At 42.7% G+C, this 19,235-nt stretch overlaps 1 protein-coding gene across 12 annotated transcripts in view; it reads left to right on the forward strand.

Annotated features, from left to right (window-relative positions):
- The window catches only part of ppp1r13bb (protein phosphatase 1, regulatory subunit 13Bb), a 104,813-nt gene that overhangs the window by 44,613 nt on the left and 40,965 nt on the right, over window positions 1–19,235 (forward strand). For 4 of the 12 annotated variants that reach the window (XM_014145114.2, XM_045695775.1, XM_045695774.1 and 1 more), the window contains exons 1-4: window positions 3,547–3,726; window positions 6,529–6,676; window positions 8,877–8,996; window positions 12,685–12,755. In XM_014145114.2, the coding sequence (XP_014000589.1) occupies window positions 3,562–3,726; window positions 6,529–6,676; window positions 8,877–8,996; window positions 12,685–12,755 (504 nt within the window). In that variant the 5' untranslated portion in view covers window positions 3,547–3,561. Of the gene's footprint in view, window positions 1–3,546; window positions 3,727–6,528; window positions 6,677–8,876; window positions 8,997–12,684; window positions 12,756–17,400; window positions 17,648–19,235 lie in introns of those variants that run through there. The other 8 variants (XM_045695778.1, XM_045695779.1, XM_045695780.1 and 5 more) reach the window with 4 other exon arrangements.

Below are 19,235 nucleotides of genomic sequence, written 5' to 3' on the forward strand. Positions count from 1 at the left end.
AGTTTCCAACGTAACCAATCTCTCTTCTACCTCTCCTCCAGTGCTTTGCCATTTTGGATTGCTCGAAAGTCACATCGTACAGTTCTACATCTGGGATTCCTAACCCTCTTTCTTTAGGGGCATGTATTTTCTGCATAATGATGCATGGTCTTTTCCACTCCCATATGAAATATTTAATAATACTATTATACTGCTTAAAAATGTATGGAATGTATGTCGGTAGTATCATTGAAATATACAGTTGAAGTCAGAAGTTTCCATACACCTTAGCCAAATACGTTTAAACTCAGTTTTTCACAATTCCTGACATTTAATCCTTGTAAAAATTCCCTGTTTTAGGTCAGTTAGGATCACCACTTTATTTTAAGAATGTGAAATGTCAGAATAATAGTAGTGATTTATTTCAGCTTTTATTTCTTTCATCACATTCTCAGTGGGTCAGACGTTTACATACACTCAATTAGTATTTGGTAGCATTGCCTTTAAAATGTTTAACTTAGGTCAAACGTTTCAGGTAGCCTTCCACAAGCTTCCCACAATAAGTTGGGTGAATTTTGGCCCATTCCTCCTGACAGAGCTAGTGTAACGGAGTAAGGTTTGTAGGCCTTGCTTGCACATGCTTTTTCAGTTCTGCCCACACATTTTCTATGGGATTGAGGTCAGGGCTTTGTGATTGCCACCACTCCAATACCTTGACTTTGTGGTCCATAAGCCATTTTGCCACAACTTTGGATGTATGCTTGGGGTCATTGTCCACTTGGAACCCATTTGCGACCAAGCTTTAACTTCCTGACTGATGTCTTGAGATGTTGCTTCAATATATCCAAATACTTTTCCTTCCTCATGAGCCATCTATTTTGTGTAGTGCACCAGTCCCTCCTGCAGCAAAGCACCCCCACAACATGATGCTGCCACCCCCGTGCTTCACGGTTGGGATGGTGTTCTTCGGCTTGCAAGCCTCCCCCTTTTTCCTCCAAAAACAACAATGGTCATTATAGCCAAACAGTTCTATTTTTGTTTCATCAGATCAGGGGACATTTCTCCAAAAAGTACAATCTTTGTCCCCATGTGCAGTTGCAAACCGTAGTCTGGCTTTTATATGGCGGTTTTGGAGCAGTGGCTTCTTCCTTGCTGAGCGGCCTTTCAGGTTATGTCGATATAGGATTCATTTTACTCTGGATATAGATACGTTTGTACCCGTTTCCTCCAGCATCTTCACAAGGTCCTTTGGATGTTCTGGGATTGATTTGCACTTTTCGTAGAAAAGTACGTTTTTCTCTAAGAGACTGAACGCGTCTCCTTCCTGAGCGGTATGACGGCTGCGTGGTCCCATGGTGTTTATACTTGCGAACTATTGTTTCTACAGATGAATGTGGTACCTTCAGGCGTTTGGAAATTGCTCCCAAGGAATTACCAGACTTGTGGAGGTCAACAATTCTTTTTGAGGTCTTGGCTGATTTCTTTTGATTTTCCCATGATGTCAAGCAAAGAGGCACCTCCAATTGACTCAAATGATGTCAATTAGCCTATCAGAAGCTTCTAATGCCATGACATCATTTTCTGGAATTTCCCAAGCTGTTTAAAGGCACAGTCAACTTAGTGCATGTAAACTTCTGACCCACTGGAATTGTGATACAGTGAAATAATCTGTCTAAACAATTGTTGGAAAAATTACTTGTGTCATGCAGAAAGTACATGTCCTAACCGACTTGTCAAAACTATAGTTTAACAAGAAATTTGTGGAGTGGTTGAAAAACAAGTTTTAATGACTCACACCTAAAGTGTATGTAAACTTCCGACATCAACTGTAGTTAAACTTAGGAACAAGCATCATTTTAATTGTATACATATTTCCCCGTAAACTAATATTTAACAACTTCCATTTTTTGTAGGACTGGAATATTGATATCCATTATCTTATCTAACTCTGTCAATAGAATGCCCAGATCATTTATACTCCAATGCTTCTACTTGAAATTAAAAGGTGCAACCATGGCTGATGGATTTTATTGTAGAGACTGGCATAGCATCAGGTTTATGCCAATTAACCTTGAATCCAGAAATATATATCTCGATCTCTATCAACTAAATATTGGGGTTTACTGTATAAGCACTAAACGGATGAGGAATGATGCAACTAACGTTTAACATTGCATGGTGATACAGTAAGTAGTAGGTGTCTTTTTTATGGAGCAATTCATCATATGTAGAACCTGGCTGGTTGGCAGACGAAAAGAAAATGACCCTTTTTTGAAAGTATTTTCATTAAAGTGGGAGCTTATTTGGGAGCTAGAACTAACTTCCTTGGTGATTTATTATTTAAGTTTGCACTTGGATATTTCAAGGGCTATATATCACTTGAAATATTGTGGTAGTGTTTAATCGAAAAATACAATGTTTGGGAGCCTGACCATATAAGCCTAGTGGTAGAAAGGGTTTTTCCTAAATAATGATGACCATTACCCTATACGAGTGATAATGGCTATTGTGGTAATGTTGACAGTTTTTGCTTCAGTCAATTGAGATGGGCCCAAGGCCACGATTTGAAAAGCACGTCTGTTATATAGCCTAATGAATGTATTCCCCATACAAATTCACGGAATCTATCCTCGATAAGGATTTATTTCAAGTTCGTTAATCAGATATCCAACTCGCTCACAGAATTGACGGGCCTATTTACAATGAAATGTTTCCAACCCTGGAGCTGACATACTCCTGGCTCCACGTTCTGAAAAATAGATTACTATTTACACATGCACACTAAAGTGACCATTGTCCTAGATTATGCTGTAACTGTTGAAAAGTACAGTACCTTAACTGGTTAAATCCAGTGTTGTCATTGTAGCAATAAATGGCTTTCTAAATCTTTCTTTGTTTTGTTTTTCTCATGTTGTTTAGAGGCGTCCACACTCCTCGCTATGGATATGAATGTGATTAGAGTGGTCAGAATTGATGACTATGTGAATCCTTCAACTGGGGAGCAGGCATGGCATGCATCTCCCTCCCTCCCTTCTCTCTCTCCCTCGCTCTCTCTCCCTCTCTTTCTCGCTCGCTCTCCCTTGTTTTCTCCCTCTCTCTCCACTTCCGCTGCCCATTCATTCGCAAATCGCGATACATCTATGCTCTCCAGAGACGGGGGATTGCTTGCTGGAAGCAGTGGTTGAAACAATCCCAGAGAGGGACTTACTTGAGCCGTCACCGTCTTGAAGCGATGCCAGGGTTGGATCCTCTATCTGTCAGTCACAGCAAGGCCCGCCCACACTCATTGGCAGTGTGTCATCGGTGCTAGACTCACCAGTGTGCCCCAGGGAGCCTTGCTCAGGAGGGGGGCTTGCGGATGCACCCCTCCCTCTCTCGCTCTCTCTCTGTCTCTCTTTCTCATCCCTTGGTGCTCACACAACAAGCAAGGCTTACTCCTCCAAAGACTCCTCCGCAGGGCTCCTTTCGCTACTGCGTACCCTGACGCTTGCCTAGCGTTTATTATTCATACTGTTTACTTGAGTGTGTTTTGGAGTCTTCAGTGGCAGGGCGATAAGACGCGGCGGGGGGGGGGGGTGCATAATGAAGAAGTTTGTGACCATAGTGCTCCGCGGCCTGGTCAGCCTCTCGAAGGACCGTACCTGGGTGAAGGAGCGCCACCGGCCGGGGAAGAAGGAAGGCCGGAGGAGAAGGACAGCAGTTAAAGGGGGAAGTGCCCCGGGCAGAAACGGCAACTATGGGAGGGTGGTTAGTATTCCTCTTGAGGTGAGATCTGTCTTGCTCAAGTTTCAATTCAAGGGTGGTTTACTCTCATTGTCTCACGCCAGCGTAGTTCGTTTATGAGGTGAAATTGTCTCGGCTAAATCTTTACAACAGCCTTTGCTGTTTTCAGTTTTGCCTGCCCGTGCCAGGTCCTTGTCGATATGCTTGTTGCTTTCTCTATATTTCCCAGTGAGAACTCTTTTTGTCATCCATCTAACCTTTGTTTTGCAGCAACGTTATTGGTGACCCATGTCAATGCTGGGGCAGAGGCCATTGATTGGTCTAACCAGCACTTCCGTGGTTCCTGTGTTTTGGCAGAAGTGTCGGCATTTTTTGGAAGGTCATATGTTTGCATAAAAATCCCATGGCATGACAGAAATGCTGACCTTTGTGAATTTCATATTTTTGAATATAATAATATGCCATTTAGCGGACACATTTTTCCAAAGCGACTTAGTAATGCGTGCATACATTTTATGTGTAGGTGTCCCCGGGAATCGAACCCACAACCCTGGCGATTCAAGCACCATACTCTTCCAACTGAGCCAGACAGGACAATTATTTATTTTTTTAAACCTTTTTTTGTCAAAACAATATTTGTGTGTGAGCATGTTGCTTTGTAGATGAGCCTCCCCTGTCTTGGAATGATGTGATTGAGTGGATAGTTGGTAATTCTTCATTGTGTTGACTGCTGACCCTGAGTGTGCTGCTGGCCATTGCCACCATTTGCCATAGAGCTTGTTTATTGCCATATGCACATACTTAGATCTTCACATCTGAAATGTAGGCTACTGGTTGCAGTATACTATAATAAGTCAGAGCCTATTCATTTTAGGAAGAGCATTCAATACCAACAAATCATTTTACCAGTTTTTTTTTCCCTGGTAGGTTTTGGCAAGATCATTTGTTTCTTGCATTATCCGTCATGGTCCAATGGGCTTTGTTTTAGTGCACTTAAAAGAATTGCTTGGTATTGCGATTATGATTTCATCTGATATATTGATGTTGAGGTGGATCTTATTAATGGAGGGATTCTGCAGGGAGACAAGGGGCTTTGATGCTCTGCGCTCTGAATTGTCTCATGTCCAGTGTTGGCAGTGGTAATCTTTGTTCATCCCTGTTTTCCCGAATTTATTTATTTTTATTTATTTTTTTGTTGTTTTTTAGTATTTTTTTTTTTATTTGTATTTATTTTATATATTTATTTATTTTTTTAAATTTGTAATTTTTTTATTAATAATTTTTTTTTTAAATCTCATCAAAAGAGGGCAAACACTGCCTACCACTTTCCTGGCGCCCGCTTCCCTGAATTATGCATTTACTTAAATTATGTTATCCTCTCTTGTTTAATTTGGAAAATAAGAAAGCACAGGACAAAGATAAGTTCATTGGTATGGGATTGCCTGTTGGCACTCGTTGTGGAAACTGGTCTTGGTTGGTGTGATTGGCGCTCTACATTTGCATCATGTTTGGGTTTGTCTACCCCCCTTCTGTGGAAAAGAAGGCCAATGATTTCTCTCTTACCCCCTGCTGCTCTCTTGGTGGAATCTATTGCTCTATCCCAAATCGACCCATAGCAAGACCCCCTATGGACTTTGGCGATATGAAAGGATTGAATGGATATAATCAATAGGGTAATGGCTCCACGTTTCCCCCAGATTGGCCGTGTGGAATTTTCACCTATATTTCTTTAATTTATAAAATCTTGTCTGACTGCCCAAAACTGCAGTGGGGCTAGGGGTCAGTGTGGGATTGGGTGTAATGTGTGCTACAGTGTTAGCTGCAATCAGAAGGGAATGCCACTCATTCTAATTTCATAGAGATTTTGGTTCATTGTTGCCGAGGCAAGATCAGCCGTGTGAAGGACTGCCCATTGTGACTGATGCAGGCTATGCTGTTAGGATAGAAGTGGAGGTATCTTCAATGTGTTATTAATTATGTTCTATCAGTAATTAGCTTTCTCCATCTCTGCTTTGAGCGTTGGACTGAATCAAGTGTGTGCATAGAGTTTTGGGGGGACTCTTGTGGCAAACGCTGACAGTCTTTGATGGGTAACACTTGATGTCACATTAAAACCTGTGAGTGCTACGATAAGAAGGAAAGAAGGGTGGGAGGAATAGTCCAGGTAATATGTGGAAAAAAATATGTTTGGGGCCATAGATAAATGCTTTCTGGCAGCCGTTTTTCTGTTTCTCTATGGATGAAAGTTATAATGATCATCACCAGACCATTGAGTTAACCCATGTACACTGCTGATTCAGTAGGGGTAGTGTTATCAGATGTCAATGCACCTATGAGGAACTGATGTCAGTCTGTGGTATTCCACAAACCTCTGTGACGTTTACCATAAAGAGCTCCACCAAACCTTTTCACTCACATTCCACAGCAGTGTGTGCTGAGGATACACGCAACTCGAGCTACAGTCAGGGCACATGGTTGGTCGTGGCTTGATTGTCCAATGCGCAAAGCAGAGAGCGAGAAAGCTTATTACTGATAGATGGCTGAAAACATCACTGAAAATCCACGTCAATCGCTTTTGGTAGCTATTTATCATTGCTAGCTAACTGAAGGCACTGAAACCATTGTGCAAATGAAGCACGTGTAGTTTGGATTGGCAAAGGGTAGCTAACGTTTAGCCAAAATGTTTATGCTAAATTTTGACCCTAGATCTGTTTTTGATGTTGTGGGAGCAAAACCTGTCCCGTGACTTAAATGTACTACTGCTTACTCAACGTAACCAATAGCTGGGGATATAACTGCCTCCCTCCCTCCCTCTCTCCCGCTCAGATGATCCTGACAGTGTACCTAAGTGATGGGGAACAGGCACTGACCGAGGTGCCCATCACCCCTGAGACGTCATGCCGTGACGTGGTCGAGTTCTGCAAGGAGCCTGGCGAGAGCGGCTGCCACCTTGCCGAAGTGTGGCGAGGCAACGGTAAGAGATTGACGCCGTCTCGAATCTCCTCCTCAAGCACCTTCTTACCCTAGCCTCTAGTGCAGGTATACTTCAATCTTGACCTAGAGTCCAGTTCCACTGCTCATTTTAATTTTTGCTATTTAGTCAGATACTGGCTTGAGTAACAGCCTGCTCATATGTTGGCTCTTCAGGACTTGAAGTGCACTTCGAACTAGACTAGGTCAGTGTTGAAATGGAGACTTTTTGATCAACCACTTTACCTGAACTGCATGTTGACAACTCTCATTATCACACAAATTGTGAAGGAGTTGTGTGCTTTGAGACCCTAACAATGCTCTGTGTGCATCCCAAATGGCTCTCTTCCCTATATAGTGCACTGCTTTTACTAAGGCCCAAAGAGCTCTGGTCGTGGACTAAATAGGGAATAGGGAGTTGTTTGGGATACATGCTTTCTCTGCTTAGGCTGCATTCAGACTTGAGCATGAATAAGTATGTAGCACACAGTCAGCTCCAATTTGTAATAAGCTTTGTGAAAGGAAACACTTCTCTATATACACAAACAGCGAAAGTGTGGTCTTCTGCGTCGGACAGCTTTTCAGAGCCGTACATACCAGTCATACTACGGTAATAACTAGTTCTCGTGTGAGAAACAACCGTGAAACTACCGCTGGAGACAAGTGGATCTTTGAGTAGTCAGATGTGCACTATAGGGACAACTCAATTTTTGAGGGAATTGTCAATTGTATGTGGCCTATGCCAATTGCAGGAGTAATGGCCAGTTCATTTTACTTGTAGTTAGACAAAATGCCTGAATTATGGAAACAAATTAAATTCTAGTTGATTGCAAGCCCATTAATGCAAAGCTTGAAGGTACTGTGCACTTGACCTATAGCGGCCTCACTAAATAAGTAGACACCACAAATGGGCATCCAAACAGTAATATAAAGCATACATAATATTATTAGATATGTGAAAAGAACATTTATTTTTGAAAATGATCTAAAAATGAATGTTTGACAAATAATCAAATTCCACATGGTTTTGAAAACGTATTTTTTTAAGGTGTGTGCCATAAAACTGTCCGTAACCTCCACTGTACTGTGTAATCGCATACAAAAATACTGATTTGCCACAGATCTCTCCCCAAAGGAGAACAGCTTACACACACACAGAGGAGTTGTATTGTCAGGAGCTAGCCAAATGGGGTTACGTAACAGGGCTAATAAACACGCTGGCTGGATGTCATGTTTATCTCAAGGAGTGGTCCCTCTCAGCAAAACACTGATGACACTGGTGTGTCAGCTAGAACTCTGGTGAGAGAAGCAATCATGATGTGTGTGTGTGTGTGTGTGTGTGTGTGTGTGTGTGTGCGCGCACACTCTGACAGCGGGGTGTGTCCGCTGTCTGCATTTAATGTCTGAAGAGACAGTCTGCATCCCAAATGGCACCCTGTCCCCTATATACTACACTGCTTTTGCCATTTGGGACGCAGCCAAAGACTGATGAAAAGCACAGCCGGAACTATCTAGTCTTCATCAGAGCTCAAGTTTTTGGAGGGGAGGGGGGAGCGGCCACGCTGCCCTTCTTCCTTTCTGCCTGTGTGAGGCGTCTGGCTCAGCTGTAATGGGAACGAATGGGGCCAGCAGTCGGCATGAGTCTGCCTCAAGCGGAGGAGCTCACTTAAGTGCTTTTAAAGCTCCTGCTTTGGTACAGTCACTCTGCTCAACCAGGAGAACTCTGCTTTCTACTGGTTATAGTGCCATCGCTGTCATGGTACAGAATGTTATGGGGTGGGCTAAGATCCCCCCTGCCTCTCTCTCTCTGAATCGCTCTCTTTCTCTCTTTGTTCCTTTCCTTCTCGCTGTCCCTCACAGTCCCTGGGCTAGTATGTGTCAAGCATCTCAGAGTAGGAATGCTGATTTAGGGTAACTTTTGCCTTTTAGATCACAATAAATATTACATGGACGGGGGGACCTGATCCGATATCAGCACTCCTACTCTGAGACGCTGGATAAGCAGATTATAGACTAGTCATTCAGACAGCTATGAGCCACCTGCTTCTGCCTTTTCCTGTTTTTAAATTCTCTCTCAAATTCAGAAGGCTTTATTGCCATGGAAAGTGCTACCACATACATTGCATACAAGCAAACGTATAGGAATGAAATAAATCAATGATGGCTGAAATAAGCAATTCTCTCTGTCCCCCCCATACCCCTAGAACGAGCAATCCCCTTTGAGCACATGATGTATGAGCACCTGCAGAAGTGGGGACCCCGAAAACAAGAGGTCAAGTTCTTTCTCCGGCATGAGGACTCACCCACCGAAAGCAGTGATCAAGGTGGGTGTAATAGTAACCCCTTTGCTGTCTGTAACTCACAGGCAAACGCGCGCACACACAGGCAAACAAAGGCAAGCGCACACAGTGCCTTCAGAAGGTATTCACACCCTTGGACTTCTTCTAAATGTTGTGTTACTGCCTGAATTTAAAATGGATTAAATTGAGATTGTGTCAGTAGCCTATTCACAATACCCAATAATGTCAGTGGACATTTTTACAAAAATAAATAAATGAAAAGCTGAAATGCCTTGAGAGTCAATAAGTATTCAAGCCCTAAATAGACTAAATAAGTTAGTGGAGTATAAATGTGCTTAACAAGTCACATAATAAGTTGCATGGACTCTGTGTGCAATAGTAGTGTTTAACATGATCTTTGAATGACCACCACATCTCTGTACCCCACACATACAATTATCTGTTTGGTCCCTCCATCACTGAATTTAAAACTCAGATTCAGCCAGAAAGACCAGGGAGGTTTTCCGATGCCTCACAAAGAAGGGCAGCTATTGGTAGATGGGTAAAAAAAAAAAACAGACATTGAATATCCTTTTGAGCATGGTGAATTATTAATTACTAATTTGGATGGTGTATCAATACACCCAGTCACTACAAAGATACAGGCGTCGGTGATGGTGACTTTAAAACAGTTAGAGTTTAATAGTTGTGATAGAAGAAAACTGAGGATTGATCAACAACATTGTAGTTACTCCACAATAGTAACCTTATTCACAGTGAAAAGAAGGAAGCCTGTACAGAATAAAAATATGCATCCTGTTTGCAACAAGGCACTAAAGTAACACTGCAAAAAATGTGGCAAAGCAATTCACTTTTGTCCTGAATGCAAAGTGTTTAGGGCAAATTCAATACAACACACATTACTAAGTACCACTCTACAGATTTTCAAGCATAGCTGTGGCTGCATCATGTTAGGGGTATGCTTGTAACCGTTAAGGACTGGGAAGTTTTCAGGATAAAATAATGGGCAGTTTTTTCTGGGTAAGTTCTTCGAGACTTACCCAGAAAAACTGACAGCTGTAATTGCCAAAGGTGCTTCTACAAAATATTGACTCGGGTGTGTGAACTTTTATAAATGTGATATTTCTGTATTTTGAATTCAGGCTGTAATAGAACAACGCTTTGAATAAGTCAAGGAGTATGAACACTTTCTGCAGGCATTGTAACTGTATACATCTACGCTGGTCACAAATGATAAATAATAGGCCCACTGTAATTTTGCCACTGGAAAGGGGGCTTTCTGCCCCTGAGCATGTTTTATTGCCGTTATGCTTCAACTGCCACGCATTGAAATGCCATGAGTGTTAATAGGAATTGCGTTGGAACACCAATGCAAGCATGTTACCTCTCTCCTCTACCCTTAATTAACCTTTCATCGTTTCTTTGCATCTTCTCTCCTCACTTCTTAAAATGTATTGGAGAAGAATGTCCGTGGGCAGGGTCTTTGCTGAGAAGGATGCGCGGAATCTGGGAATTAATTGAATTGAGCCCCTCAATCGTCTCTTTTTTTCCTATGTCCTGTCCCTCCCTCTTCCCCTTACTTTCTACTGTACTTAGGGGTTAAAGTTCTCATTCACTGCGACGGATTTCCATCACATAGATTCTGGAGATGTTGTTTTTGAGATCTCTGTAGATTCGTAATAGAAGTCTGTGTGTGTGTGTGTGTGTGTGTGTGTGTGTGTGTGTGTGTGTGTGTGTGTGGGTGGTTTGGAGATGACATGACCTAATACAGAAGCATGTCTATTCTACGCAATATATTCCAAAATAAATGTATTCTCAAATATGACATTTTCTCTGTTATGCAGTGTGCACTGAACTGACAGTAATGATTGTTGCTGACACTTCGATGTTCAGATGAAGTGAGTTAAATAGTCTATAATGCACACCACCGCGGTGCTCAACTCAAATAGTTGTTTGTAGCCTTCAAGCAAAGTATCACTCAGGATGCAACTTTCCGTGCTAAAACGACTATTTTTGCCATATAATGTTAATAAAACAACCCTATAGTAGAATAGTTTACCTATTTACCTAGTCGGCTGGTTGTGTGCTCTATGCGAGAGAAATATTCCTCTCCAGGCGCTTTCAAGTTGCGAGAGCCATAGTGAGGGAAATGTATTCTGACAAGCAGTCAATGCACAATAAATCTTAATACAAACTCGGAAAACACTTTTGAAAGCAGTTTGGTCTTTTTATATTTATTTGTTATTGTTTTTTGTTTGTTGCTAATAGCATCCTGATAATATAGACCATGGGTATTCAAGTCTTAACCAGCAGGGTCCGGACCTCATTGGGTTTCTTTTCTACCTGGTAATTAATTTCACCCACCTGGTGTCCCAGGTCTAAATCAGTCCCTGATTAGAGGGGAATGATGAAAAACGCAGTTGAACTGATTTTGAGCTCCAGAGTTGAGTTTGAGGGATGTAGACCAGGCTATAAGCATGGTCCAATATGCAGAAATAATTGTACCATAAGTTTTACCAATATGTTATTTGGCTCATTTCTGGAGGTGGAAATTATATTTTAGATGGTGTCAGCATTTTTAAAATTCATTTTGGGTTATAGTGTCTTTTATTTATTTTTTAAGTCACCATAAATTAGCTTCTCAGTCCTTCGAAATAAAAATTCTCCCAGGGTGGACCCAGACCCCCTAATCAAGGGGACTGGAATTGGTTAAACTCGCAGTTTAATACAAGATGATCCTCTTTCCCTAAAAGTATGATGGTCATGACTTTCTCACGTGAAAGGGGAGATTAACTTGGCCCCAGACAATCGATCGGAGATCGACTTAAGTTTCAGTCACAGGATTTTTTTTGTTACTTTTACCCCTGTGTACTCCCTTGTCTTCTCTCATCACTCTTTCTCGGCCTGGGCTCAGTGAGGTGGAATATGATGGTGTCTTCAGTGGAGAGAGTCAACCCTCCACTGGGCGGGAACACAAAGACACAGATCCCCACACACACACACACACACACACACACAGAGAAGTGTCCATCACATGCCAGCTCTTACTTACTCACTCACACTTATTATTTATCATCTGCATACTTAATAAGACCCATTTCAGCAGAAGAGGGTTCTCTGTTTATTAGTATTTACTCGCAAATTAAGAGTTGTGTCCCTGAGAGGGGTTCCTGTTTGACAAAACCAGTCAGACTAGCAGCAATGGAAATTTGTAAAAACACATACAATGACAGTTGCATTGAGACCTCGCCGCACACCCAAAACCCATCTTACCCGTGTGTGTGGGTGTGTTTGCGCATATACTGTCTAGTGCAGGGGTGTCAAACTTATTTTCCCCGCGGGCTGCATTTGTTCTTCATTGAGGTCCGCACTTATATTGATAATTTCCTCGCCTTAAAAATAATAAATAAAATAGTTCTCTATACATCACTTTTAGAATTTTAGGCTTCCTGACTGTCTAGCTTTCGTTTCAATGACTGTTAGCAAGCTGTAGAGAGTGAAGAGACTGGACATGTAGGTCCATTATCAATTCTACAGTTTGTTTGTTTTTACTCATTTCCATGTCTTGAGATCTACATGAATTTGTATTTTTTACAACTAAAAATAAATGATACCACTGGCGGTGGTTAAATTCGTTTTTTGGGGCCAGATTGAATGATTAGTTTGACACGTGGTCTAGAGTGTACTCAGTGTTTGTGCTTTCCCCCTGCAGGGAGCCAGCAATCTCAAGAGCAGGCCAACCGTAGAAGTGGAAGCGGTGGGGAAAAGCACAATGAGAATGGGGTAAGAACACACACTGTATCTGAGTCTTACAAAACAGTCTAACACACATTATGCACCTAAATGATACACACTCATATTTTGATATGTTTGGGGTTGTGCCATAGTGAGACTGCTCCGCTCTTTTAATATTTAAAAAAAATTATACTTGTGGTATATTATTTCAATACCTCAAAAATGGCCTTTGTTAACCCAATAGAGAGAATGTGGAAAAGTCCTTGTCCAATAGAAAATGTCCCTACCCATATCCATTGGCATTATCCCTAATCTCTGAACATCCGAACCTCCCTGAGGACCTTCGAACACAGTGGCACACCATATGTCTCTGATTCGGAGCCACGCCTCGCAGTCGTGTGATTCGCTATGATCAAATAATAAGAAATACTTCAGTTCACTCCCACAGAGGCCAGCTTTGATTCATTGATATACCAGGATTATATGCGTTATGCTCAATTAACCTGGGGACGAGGTTAGGCCCTCACTGTGCCAGTGATTCACAAAATCAGTGTGTCAATGACATTTTGCGTGCTCCAGTTATTCAAATAACTACTCTATATAGCTAGCCAGGACAAAAATGTTCACCCCAGTCATCAAAGTAAATTCATCATAGCATGTTTGAGCTCATTCAGTAGTTTTTGCCTGAGTAAAATCATGTTTAAAAATTATATTTAAAGTACCTTTTATATTCCTAAAACATACAGTGCATTCGGAAAGTATTCAGACCCCTTTTTCCACATTTTGTTACTTTACAGCCTTATTCTAAAATGGATTAAATAAAAAATATTCCTCAACAATCTCCACACAATACCCCATATTGACATGGCAAAAACAGGTTTAAAAAAAACAACTCAGAGAGACCATATTTACATAAGTATTCAGACCCTTTGCTATGAGACTCAACATTTTGGTCAGGTGCATCCTGTTTCCATTGATCATCCTTGAGCTGTTTCTACAACTTGCTTGGAGGCCACGTGTGGTAATTCAATTGATTGGACATGATTTGAAAAGGTACATACCTGTGTATATAAGGTCCCAAAGTTTAGAGCAAAAACCAAGCTTTGAGGTCAAAGGAATTGTCCGTATAGCTCTGAGACGACAGGATTGTGTTGAGGCACAGATCTGGGGAAGGGTACCAAAAAATTTCTTCAGCATTGAAGGTCCCCAAGAACACAGTGGCCTCCATTCTTAAATGGTCAGGGAGCTGACCAAGAATCTGATGGCCACTCTGACAGAGCTCCAGAGTTCCTCTGTGGAGATGGGAGAACCTTCCAGAAGGACAACCATCTCTGCAGCACTCCACTGATCAGGCCTTTATAGTAGAGTGGCCAGACGGAAGCAACACCTCACTAAAAGGCACATGACAGCCAGCTTAGAGTTTGCCAAAAGGCACCTAAAGGATTCTCTGGTCTGATTAAACCAAGATTGAAGTCTTTGAAACCTGGCACCATCCCTACGCTGAAGCATGGTGCTGGCAGCATCATGCTGTGGGGATGTTTTTCAGCGGCAGGGACTGGGAGACTAGTCAGGATCAAGGAAAAGATGAATGGAGCAAAGTAGAGAGATCCTTGGTGAAAACCTGTTCTAGAGCGCACAGGACCTCAGACTGGGGTGAAGGTTCACCTTCCAACAGGACAACGACCCTGAGCACACAGCCAAGACAACGCAGGAGTGGGTGGCCCAGCCAGAGCCCAGACTTGAACCCGATCCAACATCTCTGGAGAGACCTGAAAAAAGCTGTGCAGCGACGCTCCCCATCCATACTGTATATGATGGTAAATGTGGGATACTGACACATTTTTACAACAATGACGTCTATTTCTTCTTCTAGACTAGAGCATCCATAGGGTCTGTGCAGCAGGCTGAACGTTTCATTTCCCAAATATAGGCTTCTTCACCGTCACCGTCCATATGAGTGAATAATGTATGCCCCACCCTCCCCCATTGCTACACAATATGTTGTGCTGGTTGCACTGTGTCACGCAGCACGCTTCAAACGAAAGTGGATTGGAGTTTTCTACTGAAATATGTTGAGGTTAAGGCATGTATTATGTTGATTTCAGATGACGTGCACATGAACGATGAAGTTAGAATTATCGAGCAACGAACTCTTATACACTTTTCATTTCACAAGGCAAGTCAGTTAAGAACAAATTCTTATTTACAATGACGGCCTACCCCGGCCAAACCCGGACAACGCTGGGCCCATTGGGAGTCGCATAGGGCGGCGCACAATCACAGCCGGATGTGATGCAGCCTGGTTAAGGCATTTACGAAACTTTGACGTATCAGACGTGAGCTTCTGCGCATGGGCACTTATGTGCTAAAATCCACGCTCATTTCAATGACGGTTTGACAAATGAAGACCAATGAAGACTTTCTTGGAAACACTCAATGCATGTCAGTCACCCTCTTTCACATAACTGCACTAAATGACTCCCATAGCAGTCCCACTTTCTGGCATTAGTAAACTTGTGTGTGTGTGTGTGTGTGCGCATTAGTGATGCACAGGTTAACTCATAACCCACCGTTGCTGCGGTTATAGCCGCTGGGCAGGCAGGTTTAGTGTAATTAAATATTGTGTGGATGAAGGGTGGGTTAAATAAAGAGAAAACAATACCTTTTATGGATTTATCATTCTTTTGCAATTTATATCTATAGGCTACATTTGAGTTTATTTTTATTTCGTTATTTAATGCCATCTGTCATTAGTGCCTAAGTCTACGCTTTAGGGCCGAACTGTATGCGCGCCAAATAGCCTACCCCCCAATCACCAAATACTTTTGGGAACAGGCAGAAAAAGTGAATATGCAACTCAATGTTAGGAAGGTGTCCCTAATGTTTGGTATACTCGGTGTATGTAAATCAGCCCCCCAAAACTCTTGCACCCCCTGTAAAAAAATATATATAATTCTGCCATCTCTGACTGTAGCCTACAGCGCATTTTCTATATTAGCGGGTTAGAGTTTGGTGAGGGCCTCAAATTATCACTTTATCACATATAGTCGGGCGGTTGCAGATGGGTTATTAGCAATTGGGTGCGGGTGATCAAACAGCTGACCCGCGCAACACTAGTGTGCATGCATGCATGCATTTGTTAGAGAATGGCTCCATGATAACAGCAGCCTCTGGCATGCCCCCTCACTCCCTAACCATCTGTCCCAGATTCCGGAATGGGGAGAGCTGTGCTTGAGGAAGCGGAACTAATTTAACCTTAAGGGGGGGCGGGAAAAAACCATTGCGGCACAAGATGGTGTTATTTATTTGTTTATATACTCTTGTGATGACCGCATCGCGACACACCACATTGCCTCATCTGGTCCCTTTGGCATACTTTCTCCTACTATTCATGATCCAGATGTGTTTGCGTGTGCACATGCATGTGGATGTTCATGGATGCGCGAGCATGTCGGTGTGTTTGTGTGTGAATACCACAGGGAGCAGTGTTGGGTTTTAGCTAGGGAAGGTGGACTGTCGGCTAGGGAGCTGATTAGCCAGACAGGGCTAACGCTAGCTCACCGGTAGAGCGTGTCTCCTCAGGTGGGTGTCCCCTGGGTTGTATTTATTAGTGCAAACCATGGCAAAACGTTTTACGAGTGTTTCTTCAGGTAGTGCAGTTAGGTCCCTCCCTGTTTCAGTCCATTTGCTTCCGTTTGGTCCCTAGTGAATACAATCCTAGAGGGTGCTGCCAGAACACAATCCACCAAGTCTGACTTTCGCTCAAACTACATGTTTCCTGTAGACCTAGTACAGATCTAGGATCAGTTCCCTCTGCCCCCTCAAAGTGTGTGTGTGTGTGTGTGTGTGTGTGTGTGTGTGTGTGTGTGTGTGTGTGTGTGTGTGTGTGTGTGTGTGTGTGAATATCCACACACATTGTACAGAATAATATTGTGTGCGCACATTCTCCTACTTTAGGCAGAGCAGGGGGTGTCCTGTCCACAAATGCTTCTATAGCCTATTTGTTTGGCCATATAATCGGATGACATCCCATTGTTGGGCAACTCTTCAAATCTCCATGCACTCAGTAAACCCCATCCATCTTGCCCTCCTGTTCCCCCCCACCCCACTGACGAACTAAACAAACATTACCCCTGATCCATAGCATGTTGCCCACTAGCCTGTGTGTGTTAACCTTGAATGTATAAGGAAGCGCAGTACTCTCCTGTGTAGTTTGGAGGATTAGGGCAGTATGATGACATAACGGTCCTAAGAGGATCAGTGTTGTGGTTATCCGCGGGGCTCTGGTCGAGCAAGGGGCTTTTCGCTGCTCAGCCCACATGTGGGACGCTCTCTGAAAAAGTGTAACACAAACACAAGCGCACACACAGTTACTCCCCCTCTCACAAACACACATGCAAGCGCACACTTTCTCACACTCATGACACTTACACAAGCAACGAAACCACACACACACACACACACACACACACACACACACACACACGGGTGACTAGGCCCAGGGAGAGAGAGGAGCTCTATAATCCCCAGGGGACACATGCCCTTTAGAGATTGGGAGGGTAAGACATGGCTTTCTCTCTCCTCTCTATACTCATGGTGGTCCCCTTCTCTTTCTCTCAGCCCCCCTCCCTTCCTCTCGCTCTCTTTTCCTTTCTCTCAATTTCACCCAGACTTTCTCTCACTCTCCTTTCGGTGGTCTGTGTGTCTGTGTGTTTATTTTTCCCGTGGGCCTCATCAGTGAGGCTGTGTTTCCCGGATGCACTGGAGCGTGGTTCTGCGTGCCAGTGGCTTTCTGTGTGTGTGGGGCACATCCTGCCTGAGTTGAGTCAGTCCCCTCTCCCACTACTATCGTCCACTCCATCCCTCCTGTCTGTGAGGCAGAGCCCACACATACACGCACCCGGGATTCACTCAACTGAAGCTGGGGAAACACTTGGGAGGTAAGGCGATCTCAATCCTCCATCTGAACCACGCAGCCAACTCGGGACTGTGTGCATTTGTAGTATATTTACAGACACTATAGCTGCTCTGCAGAAATAAAGCTGTTGATAGTCTAGTGATAGTTTGTAGATGGACTACAGACACGTTCTGGTTGAAAGACAACCGACGTGCAGTTGACATGTGACGGACTTTGTAGAGCATCTACAGATGTGTACCTTTTCAACATTGAAGAATAGCCCGATATCTCAACGAGAGAGCTTTTCTAACTGTTTGAACTTTTTCTACCTGTCTCTCAAAGCAAAAGCAAGTCTGCACTCAATAAAGAGATTAAAAGTATAATATGGTGATTGATCGTGATGTGATTTATTCAGTAATAGTGATGCAATAGGAGAACAAACATAGTCTGTAGAAGTGGCACTCTGATGACAAGGAAATTGTCAAAAGGTTTGAATCGCACAAGCAGGTCGTTTTGGATTTCTGTGTTAAACTGTTGTGTGGATCTTGGTCGCTCTGTGAAACCTGGTGCTGAATTCCAAATGTGGACAGGGAATCAGATGTGTGTGTGTGTGTGTGTGTGTGGGACAGAGACTGGGACTATTGGCAGCTGGCTAGCATATCCCAAAAAATCAACCCCCATCTCTTTTCCATGTTTTTTTTCCCGCCTCGCTAACTCGTTATTAGTCCTTGATTTCAGCTCTTCCCTGCTCCCCTGCCTTGCCCCACTCTCTTCAGGTAAAGACGGACAGCATAATGAACAATGGCACAACAGTGGATGCATCCCAATAATATCTATTTTCTCCTGAAATGTATACCCGTTCACTACTTGGCACAAATCTAAAATCATTGGATTGGTGGTGTGGGCTAGGGTGGAGTTTCCACCATATTTCTTATACCAGTAATTTCCTCTTAAATCAGTAAAGGGAAGTGAACAAGTGCAAACTTGGGGAGGAAGGAGGGATAATCGAGATGTAGCCAGTGTGTTGAGTCTGCTTGGGATTAGAAATGGGCAATTCCACAGCAACGGAATTACGCAGAGACTGATGTTTTACTTAAAAAATGTATGCCACACAAAAAAACATTGATTTCAAAATTTAACAGGCCATACATCTCTATGCACAATGACTACTTTGAACAATTTACACAGTAAAGCCATTAAAAAAAATGTATTTACTGGCAAAATTGGGCAGATGCAAAGTTCAGTAACAGGATAACGGTAAAATGTTCCTCAGTTTAATTCTGTTACCTAACTTTGTATCTGCACAGTACTTCCTGAAAAATAGTTTTTGTAAAATTTTCTGTGGAAATTTATGAAAGTAGTCCTTGTGCATATGGTTTGTTAAACTAAACTTTGAAATCAATGGTTTTTGTTTGGTATACATTTTAAAGCGCAATATCTGATTCTCAGCATAATTCTGTTACCATGGGATTACCCAAATGTAGCTTTCTCTAGTCCCGCTTTTTCAGAAGGATTTCCAGTGGGTGGACCCTCCATTTTAATCTAAGGCAATTGGCAATTGGTAACCGTCCAGTGACATTGTGGTCTCTGAGCCATTCCCAATTTTTTACTGGATAATCCCAGAGCGTTAA

Source organism: Salmo salar, chromosome ssa15 (genome assembly GCF_905237065.1).
Source record: "Salmo salar chromosome ssa15, Ssal_v3.1, whole genome shotgun sequence".
NCBI classification, from domain to species: domain Eukaryota; kingdom Metazoa; phylum Chordata; class Actinopteri; order Salmoniformes; family Salmonidae; genus Salmo; species Salmo salar.